This window comes from Platichthys flesus, chromosome 18 (genome assembly GCF_949316205.1).
Source record: "Platichthys flesus chromosome 18, fPlaFle2.1, whole genome shotgun sequence".
NCBI lineage: Eukaryota > Metazoa > Chordata > Actinopteri > Pleuronectiformes > Pleuronectidae > Platichthys > Platichthys flesus.
The window spans coordinates 16,870,034-16,889,370 of NC_084962.1; the positions used below are offsets into that span (position 1 = coordinate 16,870,034).

The 19,337-nt window shown below is 46.8% G+C and overlaps 2 protein-coding genes across 2 annotated transcripts in view; one reads left to right on the forward strand and one right to left on the reverse strand.

Annotated features, from left to right (window-relative positions):
- Positions 1 to 3,861: 3,861 nt before the first annotated feature.
- mrpl19 (mitochondrial ribosomal protein L19) lies at positions 3,862 to 6,779 on the reverse strand. The gene is made up of 6 exons (XM_062412037.1): positions 6,645 to 6,779; positions 6,337 to 6,445; positions 6,123 to 6,241; positions 5,511 to 5,645; positions 5,135 to 5,316; positions 3,862 to 4,366 (listed from the first exon to the last, which is right to left on the reverse strand). Exons 1-6 carry the CDS (start codon positions 6,721 to 6,723, stop codon positions 4,145 to 4,147), a joined length of 846 nt encoding a protein of 281 aa, XP_062268021.1. The 5' UTR covers positions 6,724 to 6,779; the 3' UTR covers positions 3,862 to 4,144.
- Positions 6,780 to 7,955: 1,176 nt separating this feature from the next.
- Positions 7,956 to 19,337, forward strand: part of LOC133974003 (protein eva-1 homolog C) — a gene marked incomplete at its 5' end in the record, with an annotated part of 63,559 nt that continues 52,177 nt past the window's right edge. Inside the window, 1 exon segment of the mRNA XM_062412092.1 lies at positions 7,956 to 8,177. Within this exon segment, the coding sequence (XP_062268076.1) occupies positions 7,997 to 8,177 (181 nt within the window).

The following is a 19,337-nucleotide window of genomic DNA, read 5'->3' on the forward strand; positions in this document are numbered from 1 at the left end:
TGTCCTAACGACCCGTCACAACGAATAATGTGCGTTGTTGTGTCCTGACTCACACACACATGCACACATACACACAAACGCACACACACTAGCTGTGGCACAGTGATATCAAGGAAATGTGAAGAATGCATCAAACAGCCTTGGTTGCTCTTATCTCGCCCAGCATGTGGACAGGGACGTCCCAGAAGAAGAGAATCCTCCCGGACACGACTGAAGAGAGAACATTAAGGGCCGAAAAGTTCCAATTCAGAAGTCTGTGATGAGTTTCAAGTGAAGGAATGCTGTTCGGGTTCTATAGAAACATTGTGTCGTCTCAACACAAAGATTCAGAGTGATCGTCCTTGTGACAGGTTTTGCTGTTCGTTCCAACGATTCACGATTTGTTCCACCGCAGCTTCGTATTTGCACTTTTGTAATATCTTGTACAGTAAAAGCCGCCCTGTCAAAATTGAAAATCTTATCTGACATCTGACTGGATTACCTTCAAACAAAAGGTTTAAGAACTATTTTCACCACAGGGTCTTGGTCACAGTGGTCTCTCTCTCTCTCTCTCTCTGATCATATGACCAAAGGGGCCACTCCAGCCCCTGCTATTTATCAAGGGCCGAGCTGTTAAAGCCTCCTCTGTTTTACGGCCCCGGCCCACGTTGGGTAATACGCAGCAGTAATGGTGCAAGTAATCGTGTCCTTTAAGGGATTACCACCGCGTCCAGTCCATCCTGCTGCGCCATCCAGAGACACCAGCGGTGGTTGAAGGAGAATGTGATGTCTGTGTAATATCGGTGTGATACATGAGGGCAGTGCAAGGCGGAAATTCAACTGAGGATCGAGGCGTGGGAGCCAAATCCACTAGTGTCAAAAAACTGTCCACACACACACACACAATAGCTCAATAGGAAATGTCCTCTTTTGGCTACACAACCAACACTTGTCAGTCGGACTGAGACACTGGAGTTTTGGTCTTCTCATGGGTTTTATGGTCAAAGATAAAAAAATACCAAGGGTCACCAGGTGTCTCAATTACATTCCACTAAATGGCGAGTCACATTTCTTCCCTGTGTTCTGTTTTGAAGGTTTTAGAAGCTGCCCCGTGCTAAGCCTGACAAGTCCGCGCTCAGTTGGGTGTGAACTGAAACTCCTGTTGGACAGACGCAATGTGATGGACACGTTTATCTGGACATTTTTAAGATGCCTGGCCCCGAGTGGAAATGAACCCCTGACCCGTGGCAGCACAGCCAGACCCACTCGGCTCCACGCTGCACCGCGTTATTAAAACCACTGTGATGCGCTGCCTGCTCAACTTCAGGCATCAGCTGCTCGCGTTGTAATGTTTCCTAGCAGCTGTCGCACTGTCAGGTTGTGTGTGTGTGTGTGTGTGTGTGTGTGTAACAAAGAGAGTGATGGCAGCAGGAGTCCCTGTCGGCCCATGGGACAGTCGGAGAGGAGCAGACGGTCGTGTTGTTTCACTGGAAACATATGGTGAAACTCAAGTGTGTAATTTACCTAGGACTACGGGTGGCCCCCGAGTAGCACGCGCACACACACGCACACATGCACACACACACACACACACAAACACACACACCCAAGTACACTAGGTGACAGGGTGTAATTTACCTGGGGCCTATGGGTGGCCCAGGATCCCGTTGCACTTGTCATACACACACAGACAGCTCAAAAACAGTTCACACTACTTGACACAGACGCAGAGAGTGAAACTAATTTTCCCAGGCCTGCAGGCAGGAGAGTAAGAAATCACACCTTGACAGAGATGTTAGAGCCTCGGAGAGAGAGAGAGAGAGAGAGAGACGGAGAGCGAGGCTGAGCTTCCAGGAAGAACTTACCTCTAAAAATCCCAACCTGTGGGAGTTGCTGCACACCCTGGATCACATCCTCTCCAATTCATCAACCTGGATCCTTTTCAAAGCCGCTGCCGCCCCCCCCCTCCATCCCCTCTCGAAAGGAGAGAGAAGGAGATGAAGGTCATGGGAGCACCATCGAAGGGGAAAGAAGACAGATGAGGAGTATGTCCCTCCCTGCATTCCTGCGCTGACCTTCATCGTATTGTTGCACTGTAACTATCATCGGCCCACCATGCTTTACAGTGGGTTGTTATCGAGGTGGTGGGTGTGGGTGTGTGTGTGTGTGTGGGGGGGATTATGGGCTCCCTCGAACCTGCATGCCCCACCCTGGTTCCACGAAAACCGTGAACGGAGCGTATCTGGTTTCAACCTGAGGATTGACAGACAGGCGGGTCCCAGACGTTTGCAGTTGGCACTGTTTGAGGTGTGGGTCTGTCAGGGGCTGATGTGATAGTCTGTCTGCGACTCTATGTGTGTATGTGTGTGTGTGTGTCTGAGAGAGAGAGAGAGGGAGGGAGAGAGAGAGAGAGAGAGAGAGAGAGAGAGAGAGAGAGAGAGAGAGAGAGAGAGAGAGAGAGAGAGAGAGAGAGAGGGAGGGAGAGAGAGAGAGAGAGAGAGAGGGAGAGAGAGAGAGAGAGAGAGAGAGAGAGAGGGAGCTGGTGTTTGATCTCCGTTCCCAGCCAAGAGGCTTTAACTTCACTCCAGGTGCAGAGAAGTCAACCTGAGGGCATGGGAGGCACATACAGTAGAGATCACAACCATGAAGTACTTAACACACACACACTAACACACACACAGGCAGAGGCAGGAAGTATCCTCGAAGCAGTAACTCCTGTCTGAGTAGCTCTTGCGGTTTGTGAAACTGGTTTACCGTTTCAGTGGCGTCACCGTTTCATAAAGCCTCACCGGCGTGCTGTTGGATAACCATCTGTGTTGACATCCCGAAGCAGAAGTCCTGAGAGTGAGAGATGAAAAGGTGAAAGGGCCTCGGCCGGTGCAGTGGGCAGCGTAATGACCACGTGCAGGACGGGCTCCCGGCCCACTGGTACACAACAGCCACATGGAGATGGGTTTTTTTCTTTTGCCCGGCAGAGAGTTAAACAAGGTGGAAAATCAACAAGTAGTGATTTCTCGCTGCGATGCAAATGTTCAACAGGTGCAGATTTGGCATAAAAAAAATAACCGGGGAGCCATTAGCTCCGCTTTATAACCCGCCAATGGCCGTGTTTGGACATTAAAAGCTTCTTATCCTCTTCACGGCCCTAAACGCAACGTGAATAATCGCTCTCCTCATTCCACTGGATCTGCGCACTGGGAATCTGTGTGGTCCATAATGAGCGCAGTAAACATCTGCTACTCCCGTATTAGAGACCGTTTTCCCTGCATCTCATCCTGTAATATGGAGAAATTAGAGTGCAGGGACTCATTCTGCGTGTTTACACACACACACACACAAACACACTGGGAGAGAGAGCAGACATAACATCAGGAGTCCAAGTGTTTTTATACTAGCTAACTGACGCTCTAACATACCATCTCAACACCACAATTTTCCATCCACAGCGGCAAAACACTACCGGGTGTCCTCACTCCTTTTTTCTTTTCCTCCACAACCCCCCAACGAGGTGCCAGTGTACTCTGGCTGATTCCAAAAAAGAAGATTATTTGGAAATCTTCATAAAGTTAAACCCTAGAAGAAAGAATAAATCCAGAACATGTCCTGATTGGACCTGTTTTCCTACTTTTATACCAGAAAAGTCAGAAAACCTGCTTCTCCTTTGGGGAACCGGCATCTCCAGCCTTTGTTCAGCTGGAACAACATGTTTATTTAACATGGCAGGAAAATACCCTCGAAACGCTGCAACACACAACACAACAAAGGATGTTATGCAACGGCTGGTGGTCGCCACATTTATGGAGAAACGGTGCCATCTAGTGGCAAGACGCCGAAGCGCAGACCAAAGTGAAAAGAAACAAAACAAACCACCAAACATTGGAGTCTCGTGAATATGTTTTATTATAGGAAACACTTAATAGCTGCTAAATGGCAAATGTCACATCTTATACCAGTGATGACAGAACTCATCGTCAGGCAGACTGGTGGATAAGAGGAAAATGGAGAAGGCAGAACACACCAGCTTCCATGTTGGCTCCTCCTCATACAGATGTGCAGCTGTAGCAAACATCTGGATGAACGTCCAGCAGAGTTCCACATCCCTGCCACCCTCACATCACTGTCTCTTCCCATTGGTTAAACCAAACGACCTTTGACTTTCAGGTCCTCACTTGCTCATCTCCTGCTGCACCTCCTTGAAGATTTGCTCCTCCAGTTTGGAGGTGTCGTACTCCTTCAGCATGTCGTACTCCCGCCAGGGCTCCGCCCACTTCTGCACGAACTCCGTCTGGTGGGGGGTCATGCACAAGTCGTAGCGGATTCCCTGGATGTTGAAATTCGGCCGTTCCCAGTGTTTCGACCACGGCTTGGGGCGCATCCTCACTTTGAGCTGGTGAGCGGACAGATGGAGAGAAACTCGATTATTACACATCGCAACATGCTTGGCTTTCAATAAAGCTGCTTTCAACATGCAGTAACTCCAGAGATCCTCCAGGGGCTGAAGGTGAGGACGCAGATATCTCCGTCCGGTTCCCTTAATAAAAGTTGATCTGTGTGTAGCCCTATAGTCAATTCCCTGTTAAGACTCGGCTTTTACCTGAGTTCACTTTATACCACCTGAATAATGTCTAATAATGGAAGTGAGTGGAGTACATAACACAATGTAAATTATTTACATAGAATTTATTTAACCAAAGCAGTCATGTAGTTGAAATAATAATGATTGTTACCAGAAATAAGATTTAGTTATGTTTAAGCTATTTAAACTATATTTAGGCCCTGTATAACAAACCTAATGGATATGGGCACTAGGCCAATAATGAAAATAGCAATCTCCCTTATCAATGACCTGCACAAACTGAATTATCAATATGGGAGCTAATAATAAACCACACAGAGTAATAACTGTCACAAAAGACTCCCTAGTATAACATACACTTTGTGTTCACATGGACTTACAGTCACCTGTTACAAACAGCAACATCCTACGGGTATAAAAGAAAACACAAAAGCCTTTTGTAGACATATGATTTCCCAACCATATCCCCTTGCTTTATCAAAAGTTATTTAATTAGCATCTATACACTTTAGGTATAACATCATTAATATTATGGCACTACTATAGACTTAGGTTTTACCCGGGCTTCATGTGTCTCACCTTGTTGACAGTAACCTCTCCGGTCGGGGAGAAGGGCACGGGCTTCATGTTCGGGTCCACGGTGCTGTACTCAGGCATCGCATCTCTCAGATACATCAGGTTGTCGTCCAGACGTTTCTCCAGCTTCAGCACGTCGATGCTCTGGATGCGAGGACTGTACAGCTCGTAGCAGATCTCCACACCTGAGCCACACACACAGAGATACGTGAGTCAAACAGGTGTTTTACCAGAAGGTGTGAAGAAACTCGTCTTTCCTCTTCCTCTGTGAAGTTTAACTTTAATCTGCACCTGTAGTTTCCATTGAATAATTGTATTTATATTCATATCCCATGTTGTTATCTATCAGTCTTTCCTGAAAAGCATTCCAAAGCCTCACCTTGGTTGTCGATGATGTTCCTCAGGACGAACGTGGCTCCGAGGCCTTTCCCCCCCCTCTGGATGCAGATCCCAACAAAGCGGTTTGTTTTCCCGCTGGCGTTCGGGTCGGCCATGGTCACCGCCAGGACACTCCCTGGAAAACAATCAAAAATAACATGCATGGTTAGAATTGATCAGATATTAAATAGTCCTATTTTAGACTTTGAGTGAAGGATGTGGTTTTAAACGCAGAGAACATTACAGGCAACTTATCAATGTGTTTTTGCTGTTGATAATAAAGTTTATATTGTAATGATTATTTGTATTGTGTCATCGCCCGTCCCTATGTTAAAATGGCATCATTAAAGATTTATATGCTGTGTCTCAATTCAGGGGCTGCTTCCTTCGGAGCCTCCTCGGACCAGACTGTCTCATTTTGGTTTTGGGTTTTACGTAGCCTTAGCAGGACGTGACCTTGATGGACCAGGTCAGATCCTGTCCTTCTTAGAGAAGCCCCCGAGTTGAGACATGTCTACGTAATGATTTGCAGACACTGAATCCAGGGGAGGAGGAAGAAGCGTCTCCAGACCCGGCTCGTCTCCCTCCACCTGGAGCGGTTGGGGTTCCTCACCTGCGTAGAACTCCGGGAGGTTGAGCACCTTCCTCCTGCGGATCATGTCCTTCCTCTCCATGGAGAACTTCAGGGGCACGGTCCTCTGCCGTGGGGGGATGAACTCGGGGCTCAGGAACCTGCAGGGGGGGGGGGGGGGGGCAGAAGATGTTAAACCACCACATCAGACAACCTGGACATGTGACGAGTGTCAGAGACAAGGGGGACAACTTACTTCCGCAGAGACGTCACAGACTGAGTCTTGTCGATGATGACGGGTCTGGGTGGAGGAGTGAACTTGGGAGGCTCGCTGCTCCCGAGACGCGCAGACGTGCACACGAAGCCTGCACAACAACAACAACACGTCACTTTGTAAACATCAGTCACACGAGCTCAGCTGCAGTTAGCACGGCTCACAATTAGCCTGGGAAATGAGGTTTAGCTCGTGTAGCCTAGCCCGCGTTAAGTCCTGCGCCATCTAAGCGACCTGCCCGCAGACTGTGAAGTGTTCGAGTACATGAACGTCTTTCCGGTTTCACTTACGTTCATTCTTGAGCTGCAGGTTCCGCAACAACCTCAGAGAAGAGATGAACCTGTCCAGTCCTTTGCTGCGGGCGGCCATGTCTGACCTTCTGCTGTCACGTGGGAGCTCGTACGGAAGCCGAGCGGGACACACAGGCTTGATAACGCGATTGCTCCCGAGCTGTAATTCTGCAGGTGTTCCACAAGATGGCGGTAATGTTCCATCCGTCACACGTGCACAGTGTTTCAAAGTTCTTTTGTAACAAGTTCATCATAAACATACCCAAAATATGAAATACAATGAAATCAAACTTATAAAATACATTATTATTTATAATATTAGTAGTAGCAGTAGTATTGGTAGTAGTATTGTTGTTATTATTATTGTTGTTATTAATAATAATAATGACGTGATTACTTCATCGATAACAGTCCTACATATTTAATTAGATGACTAGATATTAGGTGATCAAACAAGCTGGTAGTATATGTGTCAAAAAGTGATCGTCAATGATAACAAAAGTACCATTTTAACCTATGAAAAGTTCGGGTTACACACATCAGTACTCATCAGCCTGTAGCCTGAGAACTTCTGATATTTGGCCCTGATTGATAATCCATGACTGAAGAACCTAAGGTGAAGGGGCCTTTGATGTCGCCCCCCCCCCCCTCCGACATCACCCCCTAATTGAGCAACTCAGACCTGAAACATCACAGCAGGTTTTTAAATCATCTCTCAAAACTTACTTTTAACAATTAAACTCAAATAATAATCTTTTATATTATAAAATAATCTTGGATTATAGATTTCATATTAAACCATTTGGTGTCTTCGATTTAAAGTGTTTAAAGTGTTGCTTGTTTATTTATTTGTTTGTCCTCTTGTTGAAGCACTATTGAAAGATGCCACAGAGTAATAATGATGGTAATAATTTGTGTTATTATTATGATAAGCATCAGCATTAGTGGCAGTAGTAGTAGTCATTGTTATTGTTGTGTTAGTAATATCAAAAACTAATAAAACTCAGATAAAAACATTGCTTTATCCATTGAGTTATATTAAAAAGATCCATGTTGCACGGAGCCAATCATCTCGACATAAAAGCTTCCTGCCACATCAGAAACTCTTGATGGAGACATTTAGCTGCTGCGTGCGTGAGGCGGGGAACTGTGGGTTTTTGAGACCAAACAGGGAGGAAGGGAGGAGGGAGGAGGGGTCGGTCCTCCAGGTGGGCTGCCTCCTCCACACGCCACACAACACAAAACGCAGTTAGAAATGAGGCACACACGGAGCTGTTCCCTGTGCCACGGCAGCGCGGTGGGAGGATGAGGCACATCTCCCGCACGCGACGACGCACAGCCTAAAAAGCTCGATGCTGCTGCTGCTGCGGCCGCTGGATTTTTCTAATGCTCCAGAGGAACCCGCGAACTTTGAGGCTTCAAGGATGTTCTTCTCGGATGGGACTCTCTCAGCCGTCAGTAGTGCGCTCCTGTTGGGAATAACGTGCCTCGCCGCGCTCTGCGACCTCACCCAGGGCTCCTCGGACCTCTCAGGTTGGCACTAGTTCGTGTTTGTGTTGACAGAAGCTGTGTACGAGTTGTGAAACGCGCTTTGAAATCGCACTTTTATTCCACCTTTTTCTCTGGGTTTACTTCACACTTCATCCAGGACGTAAAAGTTACGCTCCTTGCACGCTTGGATCCGACTTTTACGCACGCGTTTCCCGAGCAGTGCGCAGGGATTTGCTGTGATTTGCAGTGTTGCGTCGCCTCAGCTCAGGACAGCCCGTGCCTGTGGCGTGCTGCAGCTTGCACGGCTCAAGTGTTTCGCCTCACAAACCGACTAGAACACATCCTAAACATGCGGAAAAGACCCGTATCCTGCGCTTATCTCCCGGCCCCATTCTGATACACTTGTAGTGGAGGGCGCCCACATTGGAGCACCAAGACCAAATCCTGCTGTAATGGGGGATTAATGGTTTCCCAACGCAGCTCTGCAACTCATATCCCACTGATGCAATTGAGATAAAAGTGGTTAATGTGTCACTGCATCCCTGTGAGCTGTTGTCTAAAGACCCAGTGATCTCCCGTGCAGCTTTTGAACAGTTTATTGTGCTTCACATACAAGTCGCTGGGGAAGTGGCAGCGAGTTACTTGAGGTTTAGGTGCAAGCTGGTGTGACAGAGTCTGCAGGCTTTTTTTTATTTAGGATATCACTAAACTAATGAGTTGTTCCGTGTTGCAGTCGAGGCCACTGAGCTGCTGAGCCCAGGGCCAGCCTGCAGGTCGTGTTTACTGTGCAATAAAACAGGAAGGGAGCTTTGTGTCGGTGTTAATTGGCCTCTAATGGGTCTAATGGTTGGAAACGAGCAGCCTCGACACTGTGGGGAAAAGGTGCTAAAGAGCAGCTGTGTGTTAACGTGCCCTCCTCCGTGCGTGAGGCCCGTGCTGCTGCCTAATGAGCTGCTAAAGATGAAGGTGCATTAACAAGGTTTCAGTCCTGTAACGTGCCGGCGTGTGCATGTGGTTGTTGATTGAGCCAAATATAATACAACCGAGTTAATCAAATGGTTAATTAAGCACGGAGGGATAAAGACCATCTGATTCCAGATTTCCGCTGCTCAGAGCAGATTTACCAACACCCCAGCTTAGACATGATTATGCAAATATTATGTCACAGGCAGAAAATAACTTGTTGGAAGGAGAAGTTTGGTTTCTGCAGGAATTGTTTTCTACCTGACTGGAAGTCGAGTTTTCATTGGACATTTCTTTGCTCTGAACTTTTCCTTTGTAATTCTCAGTGACCCCCGATATATACTTACTTTCTTGTGGAGCTCTTCAGTTGCATATGGATCTTATATCAGTTTTATTGTTGGGACACTTGATGTTTAGTCCAAGGATGCAACTCTCTCTGCTCATCAGGGACAGAGCGTACTCAGAAGCCTTTTTCAGTCATGACCTCAGGAGAATGTCTGCAGAGTTGAGTCTGGCGTTCGTGATCTCCAGAGCTTTCATGTGAGGGGGGGGGGGGGGGTGCAGCAGGCAGAGGCAGGAGGTAACTTATAAATGGCTCTGCTGAGTTCACATGGTTTTGTTTCCAGTACATCAACACGCCCACTCTCTGGCGATGATCTCCTCCAGCTTAGGATCTCCTGCTGTGTCCTCACATCAGATCCTCCGGACTCTCTGTGGCCTTCTCACATGGGGCTGGCTGGAGGAAGTCTCAAGGCTCTCTCTCTCAGACATTTGAGTTCACACATACAACCCCTCCGGAGAATGTTCGGAGGTCTCTCTAGAGTTCAGCTCACGTCTGAAAGCAGCTTTAGAGAACTGGTGCCCGAGCGTCGCTGTGAATGAAACGAGAAAACCTCAGGGGACAAAGAAAACCTTCAGTCTTCACATCGACTGGAGTCTCCCGGGAGACAGAGAGGAGCGGATTGATTGACAGGTGCTGCAGGGTGACAGTAGTGGTGGGTTTGGATCCAACTTCTGTCAGTAAGACCTCTCATGAGTCAGATGGTTGATTAGTGATGGTCAAGGCCTCGGTCGCTGAGGTGCATTCACCAGCTGGAGACAATTGTTGAATGTCTACAGTTGTAAAAGTTTCAATTTTAGTGAATCTGTGTCCATCTTGCATTTGTATCATTTGTTTGGGGGGGGGGGGTTATGGCAGTTTCATATTTCGTCAGCAGCTTTCAGTTCTCTGCTGAAATGGAAACAAACAATGCCGGAGGGTAATTTAATTCTGTCTCCCTCCCTGTTATCATCTGCTATTATACAGCTGCCTGAACGGCTAATTAGAGGTGTGGAGTGAGCGCCGCAACACTTAGCCGCCCCCAGGCTAACTGAGGGGGCAGGCAGCTAATTAATACTCTTTATCTCAAAGGTTATTGACACTTTGTTGTTGTTTTGTCACTTTTCTCGCCTCCTGCATGCTGGTGCACAGTGTTACTGATGTGACGAGGGAGAACAGGCTGCACCAACCAAACCCAGCCAGCTGCCAAACATCCTTCACTACATATGTCGAGCTTTGTCACTTCAAATATGGACGATCCTGCGCCTCAGCATCAAACTCACACCAAGTAGAGCCAACAAAAAGTTGATATTCAATAAATCCGTAGTTATTTTATTTCAAATATAGTAGCAGTTTCTCAGTTGTGGGGATGTGCTGCTTTTCTATTGAGGGATGAAACATCGGCCTAGAAAGAACCCATTCAACTTTGTTCCAGTCTAAGTGGCAGATACAGGGTTTTTAGGGGCTAACTTAGAATGTTAACTTTCTTTAACATTGTGAGGTTGTGTGTTTCACTACTTCCTGAAAGTACATCTAATTTGATTTCTATTTGAAGGGGACTGTGGGATTTGGGCAGATGTATGTTCTCTACTGAGTTCCATTCTAGCCGATAAGGATAATAATTGGTATCTTGGTTTGAACACTAACCGCATCTCTAAGACTACACATCACATTTTTGCCTTAAGTGTTTCCTAAGATACACAAGTGTTGTTCCTGCTCGTCTGAACTTTGCTACGATATTGAGATCGAATCATTTTAGTTAAAACATAGTTAACGTGATGGACACGGAGCCTTTTCTGCCGCTCGCTGAGCTTTTTCTCGCGATTATACAGAAGAGGCTCAATTAGAAGCGCATGCAGTGTTTATCACTTGTTGCCAGGCGAACTCCGTGCCGCTGCCAAAGGGCCACAGTGAGCGAGGCGGCGTTCATTCTCTTCCTCTGTCATAAAAAAACCCTGTGGGCGAAACCTTATTTAACCCCAGTGAATAGGATGTGAGGCTGTCGAGGGGCTGGGGGGGTCAACTGAGGTCAACCCATAGTAACTGTGAGTGTGTGGTTAGGGGGGGTGGGGGGGGTGGTATCATCCATCCCGGTCTTTGTTCCCCGCTGTCGAACCTCGTGAACACATGTCCCCACAATCAGGGATGATAGAAAGAAAGTCAACAGTTTCTCCATAGGTCGTGAAATTGGATTCAGTTCAAGAGAGGAGGAGGAAATTTAGATAAATTATCAATAAAGAGTAAAGTAAAATAACTTTTTTTAAAGTTACTTATTTTATTTATTTTCACCCAAAGATGAATCAATAATCATAACATTATCCAGCTAATGACAGCTACAGTAGTTTTCTAGAGTTGTATTTCACTGATTTATAGGAAGAAGTATTACTATAGGGCTGAAACAATAAAGAAACAATTAAGAACTAAATGAAGTGGGGACAGATCAGCTGATTGCTTCACTATGGCAAACCCTCCGAACTTAAAAACACTGCAGACAACACACACAAACACACAGACACACAAAAGTCTGCCTGCGCTATTACCCTATGTTAAAGTCCTGGATTAGGATAACTCTATCTGCCCACCCCCCCACACTACACACAAACCCCTCCACCGACCACTGAGCGCTACTCGAGGCCCCTCAAATAATAATCCACTCCGATTTTGCTCGTGGCCCCCAGATAAGGGTACAGGGCACCAGACCCCATGGTCTCTCCTCTGGACCCCTTCCCTTCCCCCACTCCCACACCCATCAGCTCCCCTGCTTCTTTCCTCACCACCACCACCTCTCCGTCTCCCCCCCCCCCACCTCCTCCCTGCCTCGACTCCTCCCTGGGGCTTGCCTGATCACTGTTTCTCTGTCTGCGTGAGCACCAGGTGAGCGCTGTCTAAACAAATCCTGCCGCCCACTTGTTTTGTCTAGCGTGGTGTCGGCAGGCGGCTCGGCCGACAGCTAGAGTCTGGCATGAGGCCGCTTCTGTTGCTTCTGCAGTTTTCAACCTGAGATATTTTGTATTCTTTTTGTTTTGCTCATTTTCTCACTTTCATTCCACATTCTCCAGACTTTTACGAGAGCGCTGGTGGCCTGAGGAAGCCCAGAGCCTCCTGGGTGTCGGAGAGGGAGCTTAGTGCAGTCAAACTAAAACCCCTTCCTGATTTTATCATTTAAATCCACCTGAATGCTGAGAGCGGACAGGTTGAAGAAGGTTTGATCAAATCTGAATGTTTTTCCCAAATCTGCTTATCGAAATCCTCTCAAATCCCTTTCAGCTTTGCTTTTTATAAACCTTCAGTAAAAAACCTGGAGAGAGGTTAAATGATAAGGTCTTGAACTAAGAACCCTGAATCATTTTTGCGCTCTTCAGCAATAATCAAGATGTAGTTGAAGATAGAAGTGTCTGGAAATTAAGCCAAAAATATTTCAGGTATGAAAGCTGTCATCTAGAGTCGGCCTCAGATCAACCATGAAGTTTCATCTAGTCTTTAAAGAATCTATTAACTAATCAAAACCAAACTTTCCAGAAAAAACTGTGATAGGATCAACCCAAAATATCAGACCTCTCAATACGGTCCACGTCCCATCCACTAACAGGGATGAGGCAGCAGGAGTTATAACCTCTACCCGCCACCAGGGGACAAGCGAGTTGCTTTGGCTTCACCTTTATGGAGAAGTCATGTCGTTCATCTTGTATATACAGTCTGTGTCAGAATCCCACAGAAGGTCATTGAAGCTCGGAGGAGTCAGAGGTCCGTGCTTCACGTTACAGAAAGCCAACACTTCGTACGCTGGGAATTTACTGCTGACACTTAAAATGTCATAAGCGGCCGTTTAGCTTCCCGTGTAATGTGGTCACATTTAGCCTGAATAAACCCCAAAGACTTCTGGGACATGAGCGACTGAGGGAAAAGGTTAACGTGCAACTATCAACCGCTGAATGTGCGTGCCTCCCGTGTGTAGTTGTGGGCGCAGTGTGTGTTTTGTGTGCGTGTAATTTAAGGTGGAAGTCTGGCCTGACACAACATGATAGCGATGAAAGACGTGACCTGCTGTGTAAGTCTCCCCACCTGGATACAATAAGCACATAAACAAACACACACACGCATTGAGCCGAGCTCGACATCACGCCGGGGAGCAGCACAGCGGCGCTGCCGATGAGAGACGGGTGTTTACAACAGGAAACGACGCTTCCACCGCCGCACAATTTACACACGGTGTGAGAACAATTTAATTATCCCACATCACAGCTGCAATAAACAGAGCTTTTATAGTCATAGCTTCACTGTGGAGGGGTTAGAAAGTGAATCGAGACGCAACTACAGATAAATCAAGAGTCTTGTGTGTGTTTTTTTTTTAACGAGGAAACACAACACGCCGATGGAAATTCCCGAATAAAAGCACGAAGCATTGAGGGCAGCAGCGTCGGCATGATTAATGTCCTGAGGGCGAGTTTTGTGTCAACTGAGTCAAGTCCTGGCGTATGAGCCACGGTAACCAATCAAATTCAGCTTTTGTCCCGTTGCCAAAATATGTGCAGGGCGACTGCACATCCTGACTGAGGTAATACTTATTAAATGATTTGGCTGCTGTCGGGGCAATTACACACTAAATTAAACGGAGGTATGTCAGTAATGTTCCAGAGTCGCAGGGAAGTTTCTGTATCGAGGACATTTTTATTGCAGTAAATTATCTGTTGTTGGAATGGTGGGTCTTCCTCTGCGTCCACACTAATATACTTTAGTTTTAAAAGGCATCAGCAGCTGCTTCATTCTTCACCTCATGTCCACGCTGCTGCTGAGCCACTAAAACAGACTTCAATCGGTCAGGCTACACAAACCCCTGGTCACTGCTGTTCCTTCATGTTTCCCTGCAACTAACTAACCACCTGCAAATAGAAAAACTGTTTCTAAAGCTACCGAACTTTCACTTCAGCCACTCGTTCAATCGATCGATCCCTTCATGTTTAAAGTTCATTATCAGTTATTCCCTGAGCTCTTAGATTTCCCTATGTGGGTTCATATAGAGACGATGATGAAGATGATGATGAGGGATGACCGTTGCTTAAAGACTCCGATGTTTAAATGTTTCCATTGTTGGAGTCGTATGAACTCAACCACCTCTGGTGTCTCAGCACTGTGCAGTAATGGAGCTTCATCACTGTGTTGACTGAGGACGCTAGCTGCTGTTGAAAAAAGAAGAAATAACTGTAATTGAAGTGAGAGTAGGTGTCACTCTTTCAAACAGCGTCTGATGGGGGGTGAAACTCCCAAATTAAACCCAGACCGGGTTTTAAAATCGCCAGCGTCGGCTGCATGAGGAGTTCTAACTACCAGCTGAGATGGGCTGGATGTCCTCATCAAATCGTATAATCGGCACAAAACTCGCCCGACCAGGCAGCCTGTAATACCATAATCATTATTTTTTTTAATCTGCTGTAATTCTGTGAATCCCTCAAAACCACCCAAATCGCCCATTTCAGTGTTGAGCTGGTTGCTTTTATAGTAATAACTGTTATTGGGGGAGGGAGGACGGGGGGCCTAACTCCTCACCCATTTACCTACAAAGACGTATATGTGTAGACACTGCAGGTGTGTGTTTGCACTTGCCCTCTCTCTCGTGTGGGGGGGGGGGGGGGGGGGGGGGTGTAAGAAACTCCAAAGAAAACACGGTGAAAATGTGCGAATCAGATTCCTCAGTGACACGCCGCTGTTGCTTCACGCAGCTGCACCCCCGGTGAGCGGTTCCCTCATCCTTACTTTTCTGTTTTGGCAACAGCCAGGGGCAATTAATTAATCAGACGTTTTCATTTGTCATTTTAAACACAATCTCCCTCTGTGTTCTCTGGGGACGGACGTGTTTTCTTTGGGGGGGGGGGCTGATAAGTGGCCGATACCCGGCGCCTTGCTCCATCCAGCGTGTGAGGATCAAACTAAGCTGTGTGGTGTTGAGAAAGAGACTAATGGGTGTGTGTGCACGGGCAATTATCCCCTCACGTCCACCCCACTCATGCAGGATTGAATTATGCGTTTAAACACCCCCCCCCCCCCCCCTCTGCAACAACGACACAAATGCACATGCAGAAAAAAAAAAAGACCTTTTTCGGCTCTTGCATCTAGAAGAATGTGAACCATGCTTTGATGCCACTCCTCCTCCCTCCTGTCTCCCTCTCTCTCTCTCTCTTTTCTCCTTCTCTTCCTGGGAGCTGATTTATGTTTGGTTTCGGAGTCTGCATGTCCGCCTCCCTCTTTTCTTCTCTTCTAATTGTGTCTGCGTCCCTCAATCCTCTCTTCCGTCTCCACCTCATGTTTTCTTCGGCGTCGAGGGGAAAACGCTTTGAACGTGAATCGCCTTTCTTTTTTCTTATGGTTTGATTAGGAAAGAGGGAAAGAGAGACAGAGAGAGAGAGATGGAGAGAGAGAGATGGAGAGGTAGAGAGGTGGGGCGCCGACGGGCCAGTCTGAACAAGGAGGCATTGTGTAGCCCCCCAACTGTGAGGGACTGACAGTCTGCATTACAGCACGCTACAGCAGCCTGCTCCCCAAAGCACTGCTAATCTGTCGCTTACTGGCCCCTCCGGCCTGCTCAGGTGAGGAGGAGGGAGCGAGAGAGAGCGGGGGGGGAGAGAGAGAGAGAGAGAGATTATTATCTTTTATGGACATGCCACAATCATTTTTATCTGCAACATTTGGACTGCTCCATTCCAACATCCTGTTAACAGTCATGAATAACAAAGTACCTGATAGGCAGTGCAAATAGAGGCCGACTGATTCATAGATATTTAACTTCAGCACATCTGGATTTATGTTACAGAATAATCAATGCATTAAAGATTCGTGTTTATATCCACACATTTATTAATTGTTTTAATTAGATTGCAGTTTATGGTTAAACAGTCAAATATCAACCGTCAGTGACGTTTCTTTGACATTGTAGAAATCATCGTCATGTCTCTTTTAATGTATCGACCGATGTATCAGTCAAAAAAAGAGTTGTCTTCTTCTCTTTATTCAAGTGTGTGTTCGTTCACTTTGAGGACTTGTTGATGTCATCTTCAGATTGTGTAATGCTCTCGCTCAAAACCCGGCTTGTTCTTCCATTTCATCAGCTTCAGCTCTTCAGCTCTTCTCCTCCAGCTCTTTTTCTGTTCTGACATTTCTCCTCTGCTCTGGAATTTTGTTTTTCTTCTCTGTTTGGATTTTTTTCGGTGCAACAAGTCTGTCACGTTTCCCCGAACCAGTAGAACCCCCCAGGTGTCGTGAGGACAAATGAAATGAATAGTAGTTATTAATCTAGTGAACATGTGTGTGTGTGTGTAGCAGCTGACTTCTTTTCCCAAATCCTGGCTCGTACATTCATTATGAAATAAAACCTTTTTCCCGAGCAGACCCCAGTGACTCGGTAGCTGCATAAAAACAAACGTCTCTGTGAATGACTGCAGCGCCGAGCTAAGCTTCCACATTGAGCCGGGTCATTCCTGCAGATCTCTCTGGGTTTGTTGTAAATGGAAGAGGATCTGCCCGCTAAGTCCCATTGGACATGCTGCAGATGGCTTTTCACTCCCTCGGCTCCTCAGGAGTTGTTCTATTGCTTGTTTTCACAGAGCTGCCCTCCAGATAAGCTTGTTAATTCCCCCCAAAAAGCTCAGCCTTTCAGTGCCCACCCACTCCCAGCAGAAGGAAATACCTCAGTGCACGCTCGCACCTTCGTCGGCTGCTGCAATCTCTTGCTGTTATTACTTTAGAACTAAGTTTGGAGGTTGTATGTAGACTTGAGACCAAACTGGAGCAGTGCAGAAATAGAGGGTGGGAGACTTTTGGACAGGAAGCAGCCACAGTGTTATTTTTGGTTGTTTTGCGTTGAGTTAATTTTGTTTTTTGCGGAGACGATGTGTAGCTGGATGACTTGGATGCAGCGTTTTGAGTTGGTGTTTAACTTCCTGACGACGAGTAACGAGAGAATAACTCAAAGGTCCGAAAACTTAGACGTAAAAACTCACAGAAGAGAAGTTAATCACTTGGCTATCAAGTTTACACTCTGCCAAAACCCGTTTATACATTCATTGTTCTCTCAAGTAACTCATTAATCTTTCGGACTTTATAATGTCTCATAAAATCAAAAATATTTTGAGGGGATGTCTTTGAACATCTAGTTTTGTCCAAAATAAATTTAGTTCAAAGGTAAAAGTAGAAAATACAACCACGTTGTGTGTTTGTCTATTTGGTTGAGTCGTGTGTATTTGCCGCACATTTTTCTATTTGCTTGCATTGTGTGTATTTGCAGCGCATTCGTGTGTTTGCTTGTGTTGTGTGGATTTTCAGGTCACAGTTAGTCAAACTGATGAAGATGTTTCCTTAACGCGTTGAACTCTCAGGGCCACCGTACTTTTCTCACTATTACTTATCCGATGTGCTCAGCCTTCATGGTGTCCTTCACTTCTAGGTATCTAAGATTGAATTTTCCCCAGGAGATTTCAGACTCAGACGGCAGCTTCCTCCATGTGCGTCCTCTCTTCTGCTCAGTCTGACTCCTCAGACGTTTATAACTTATGACCAGTTCATGGACATTCAGAGAAAACTGGAGAAAGGAAATCATTCCCCTGACGACCTCCTTTTGAAATCACGCCTCTCCAGCCCTCAGGCTCCCACTGCCACACCCAGCAATCAGTCCACTCCACTCTGCTGAAGGATCCATCTGTCGTTCACTTTGTCACATTAACCCTCGCACACACTGATGCATCTGTCTGGTGTCTGCCGCTCTGTGGTTAGCGATGGGCCGCTCTGGCTTCCTCCCAACTCTCCCAGGCCATAAAAGTGACCATTAAAATGATAGATCTCTCCTCCTCTCTGCCTCTTTCTCTCCGTGTCCGTGTGTCTTTCATTCGGTCGCACACTTTCTCTGCGTGGGTTCCTGAGGGCGCACAATGCACACGCTCACAGACTCGGAGTAAAAGCGTCTTCGCCCTTAGTGCCCTTTGACCCCCAGAGGTCGCAGGGACAGGCACGTGCAAGCAGAGGTCACAGGGAGGTGGCTCGGGTAAGACCAGTGTTTGGTTTTTCAGGGAGACTCAGTGGCCACTGTCCAACCACAAGGCCGTCTCCAAGCCAACAGATGTTTTCTTCCAAGTCCCCCCCCCCCCCCCCACCCCACCCTCAGGATGAGCTTAGACAACAGAGCCACAGGTGGACGTCTCTCTCATTGTCGCTGTTATCCAATAAGGATAAGCTGAAATATAAAACTCCCGACTTGCTGCTAACATGACAGAGTTTATCCTTCAACTCTCAGCTTCTCTTGTGGTTTGAGGCTGTTTTAGTTGGTGCAGACCCCCCCCCCCCCTTTGGTGTAGTGTGGTCATAAAGACAAACTGTTGTGTTCATGTTCTCCTCTGTAGCATGAATTCCTCATCCCGCCTGATGTGTGTCTGACTGAGCATGTGACATCGCTGCAGCTCTTTTCTATTTAATCCCCTCGTCTTGTCTGGTTTGTTATTGGACGCATCAAACATCCTGATCTCATTCAATCAGCTCCGCCCACATCCAGGCTCTCCACTATGAGTTCATATCCATCACATTAGCTTTATTGATTCTGCATGTCGGCCTTTCTTTTCTTTTATCTCTAATGTGTTGGTTCATAATGGTTCTACCCTCGCAAATGTTCTGACATCAAACCCTCGTCACCTCCTCTGATTTCCTCCACATACACACACACACACACACACACACACAGAGAGAGCATTTTAAAAGCCCGGGCCGACTGCTGCACTCAGACACGTACGTCATGGTGTGAACACATAAATGAGCTTTGTTCAGGAGAGCTTCGGGGGCTGGGCTGCAGAGTGTGGAGGTTTGTTGTTCATGTGGCTGGAGTTCATGCTGTGGCTGCGTGCCAGCGTGGAGCCATGTGTGAGTGTGGAGGTGTTGGAAAGATA

Bases quoted from the DNA above. Each gene is read 5' to 3' on its own strand.
- mrpl19 (XM_062412037.1), bottom strand. From the start codon at position 6,723: ATGGCCGCCCGCAGCAAAGGACTGGACAGGTTCATCTCTTCTCTGAGG. The intron at 5,317-5,510 runs GTGAGGCTTTGG...TGTGTGGCTCAG, and splicing joins GAACATCATCGACAACCAAG to GTGTGGAGATCTGCTACGAG. The intron at 4,367-5,134 runs GTGAGACACATG...TCCGCTCACCAG, and splicing joins GAGAGGTTACTGTCAACAAG to CTCAAAGTGAGGATGCGCCC.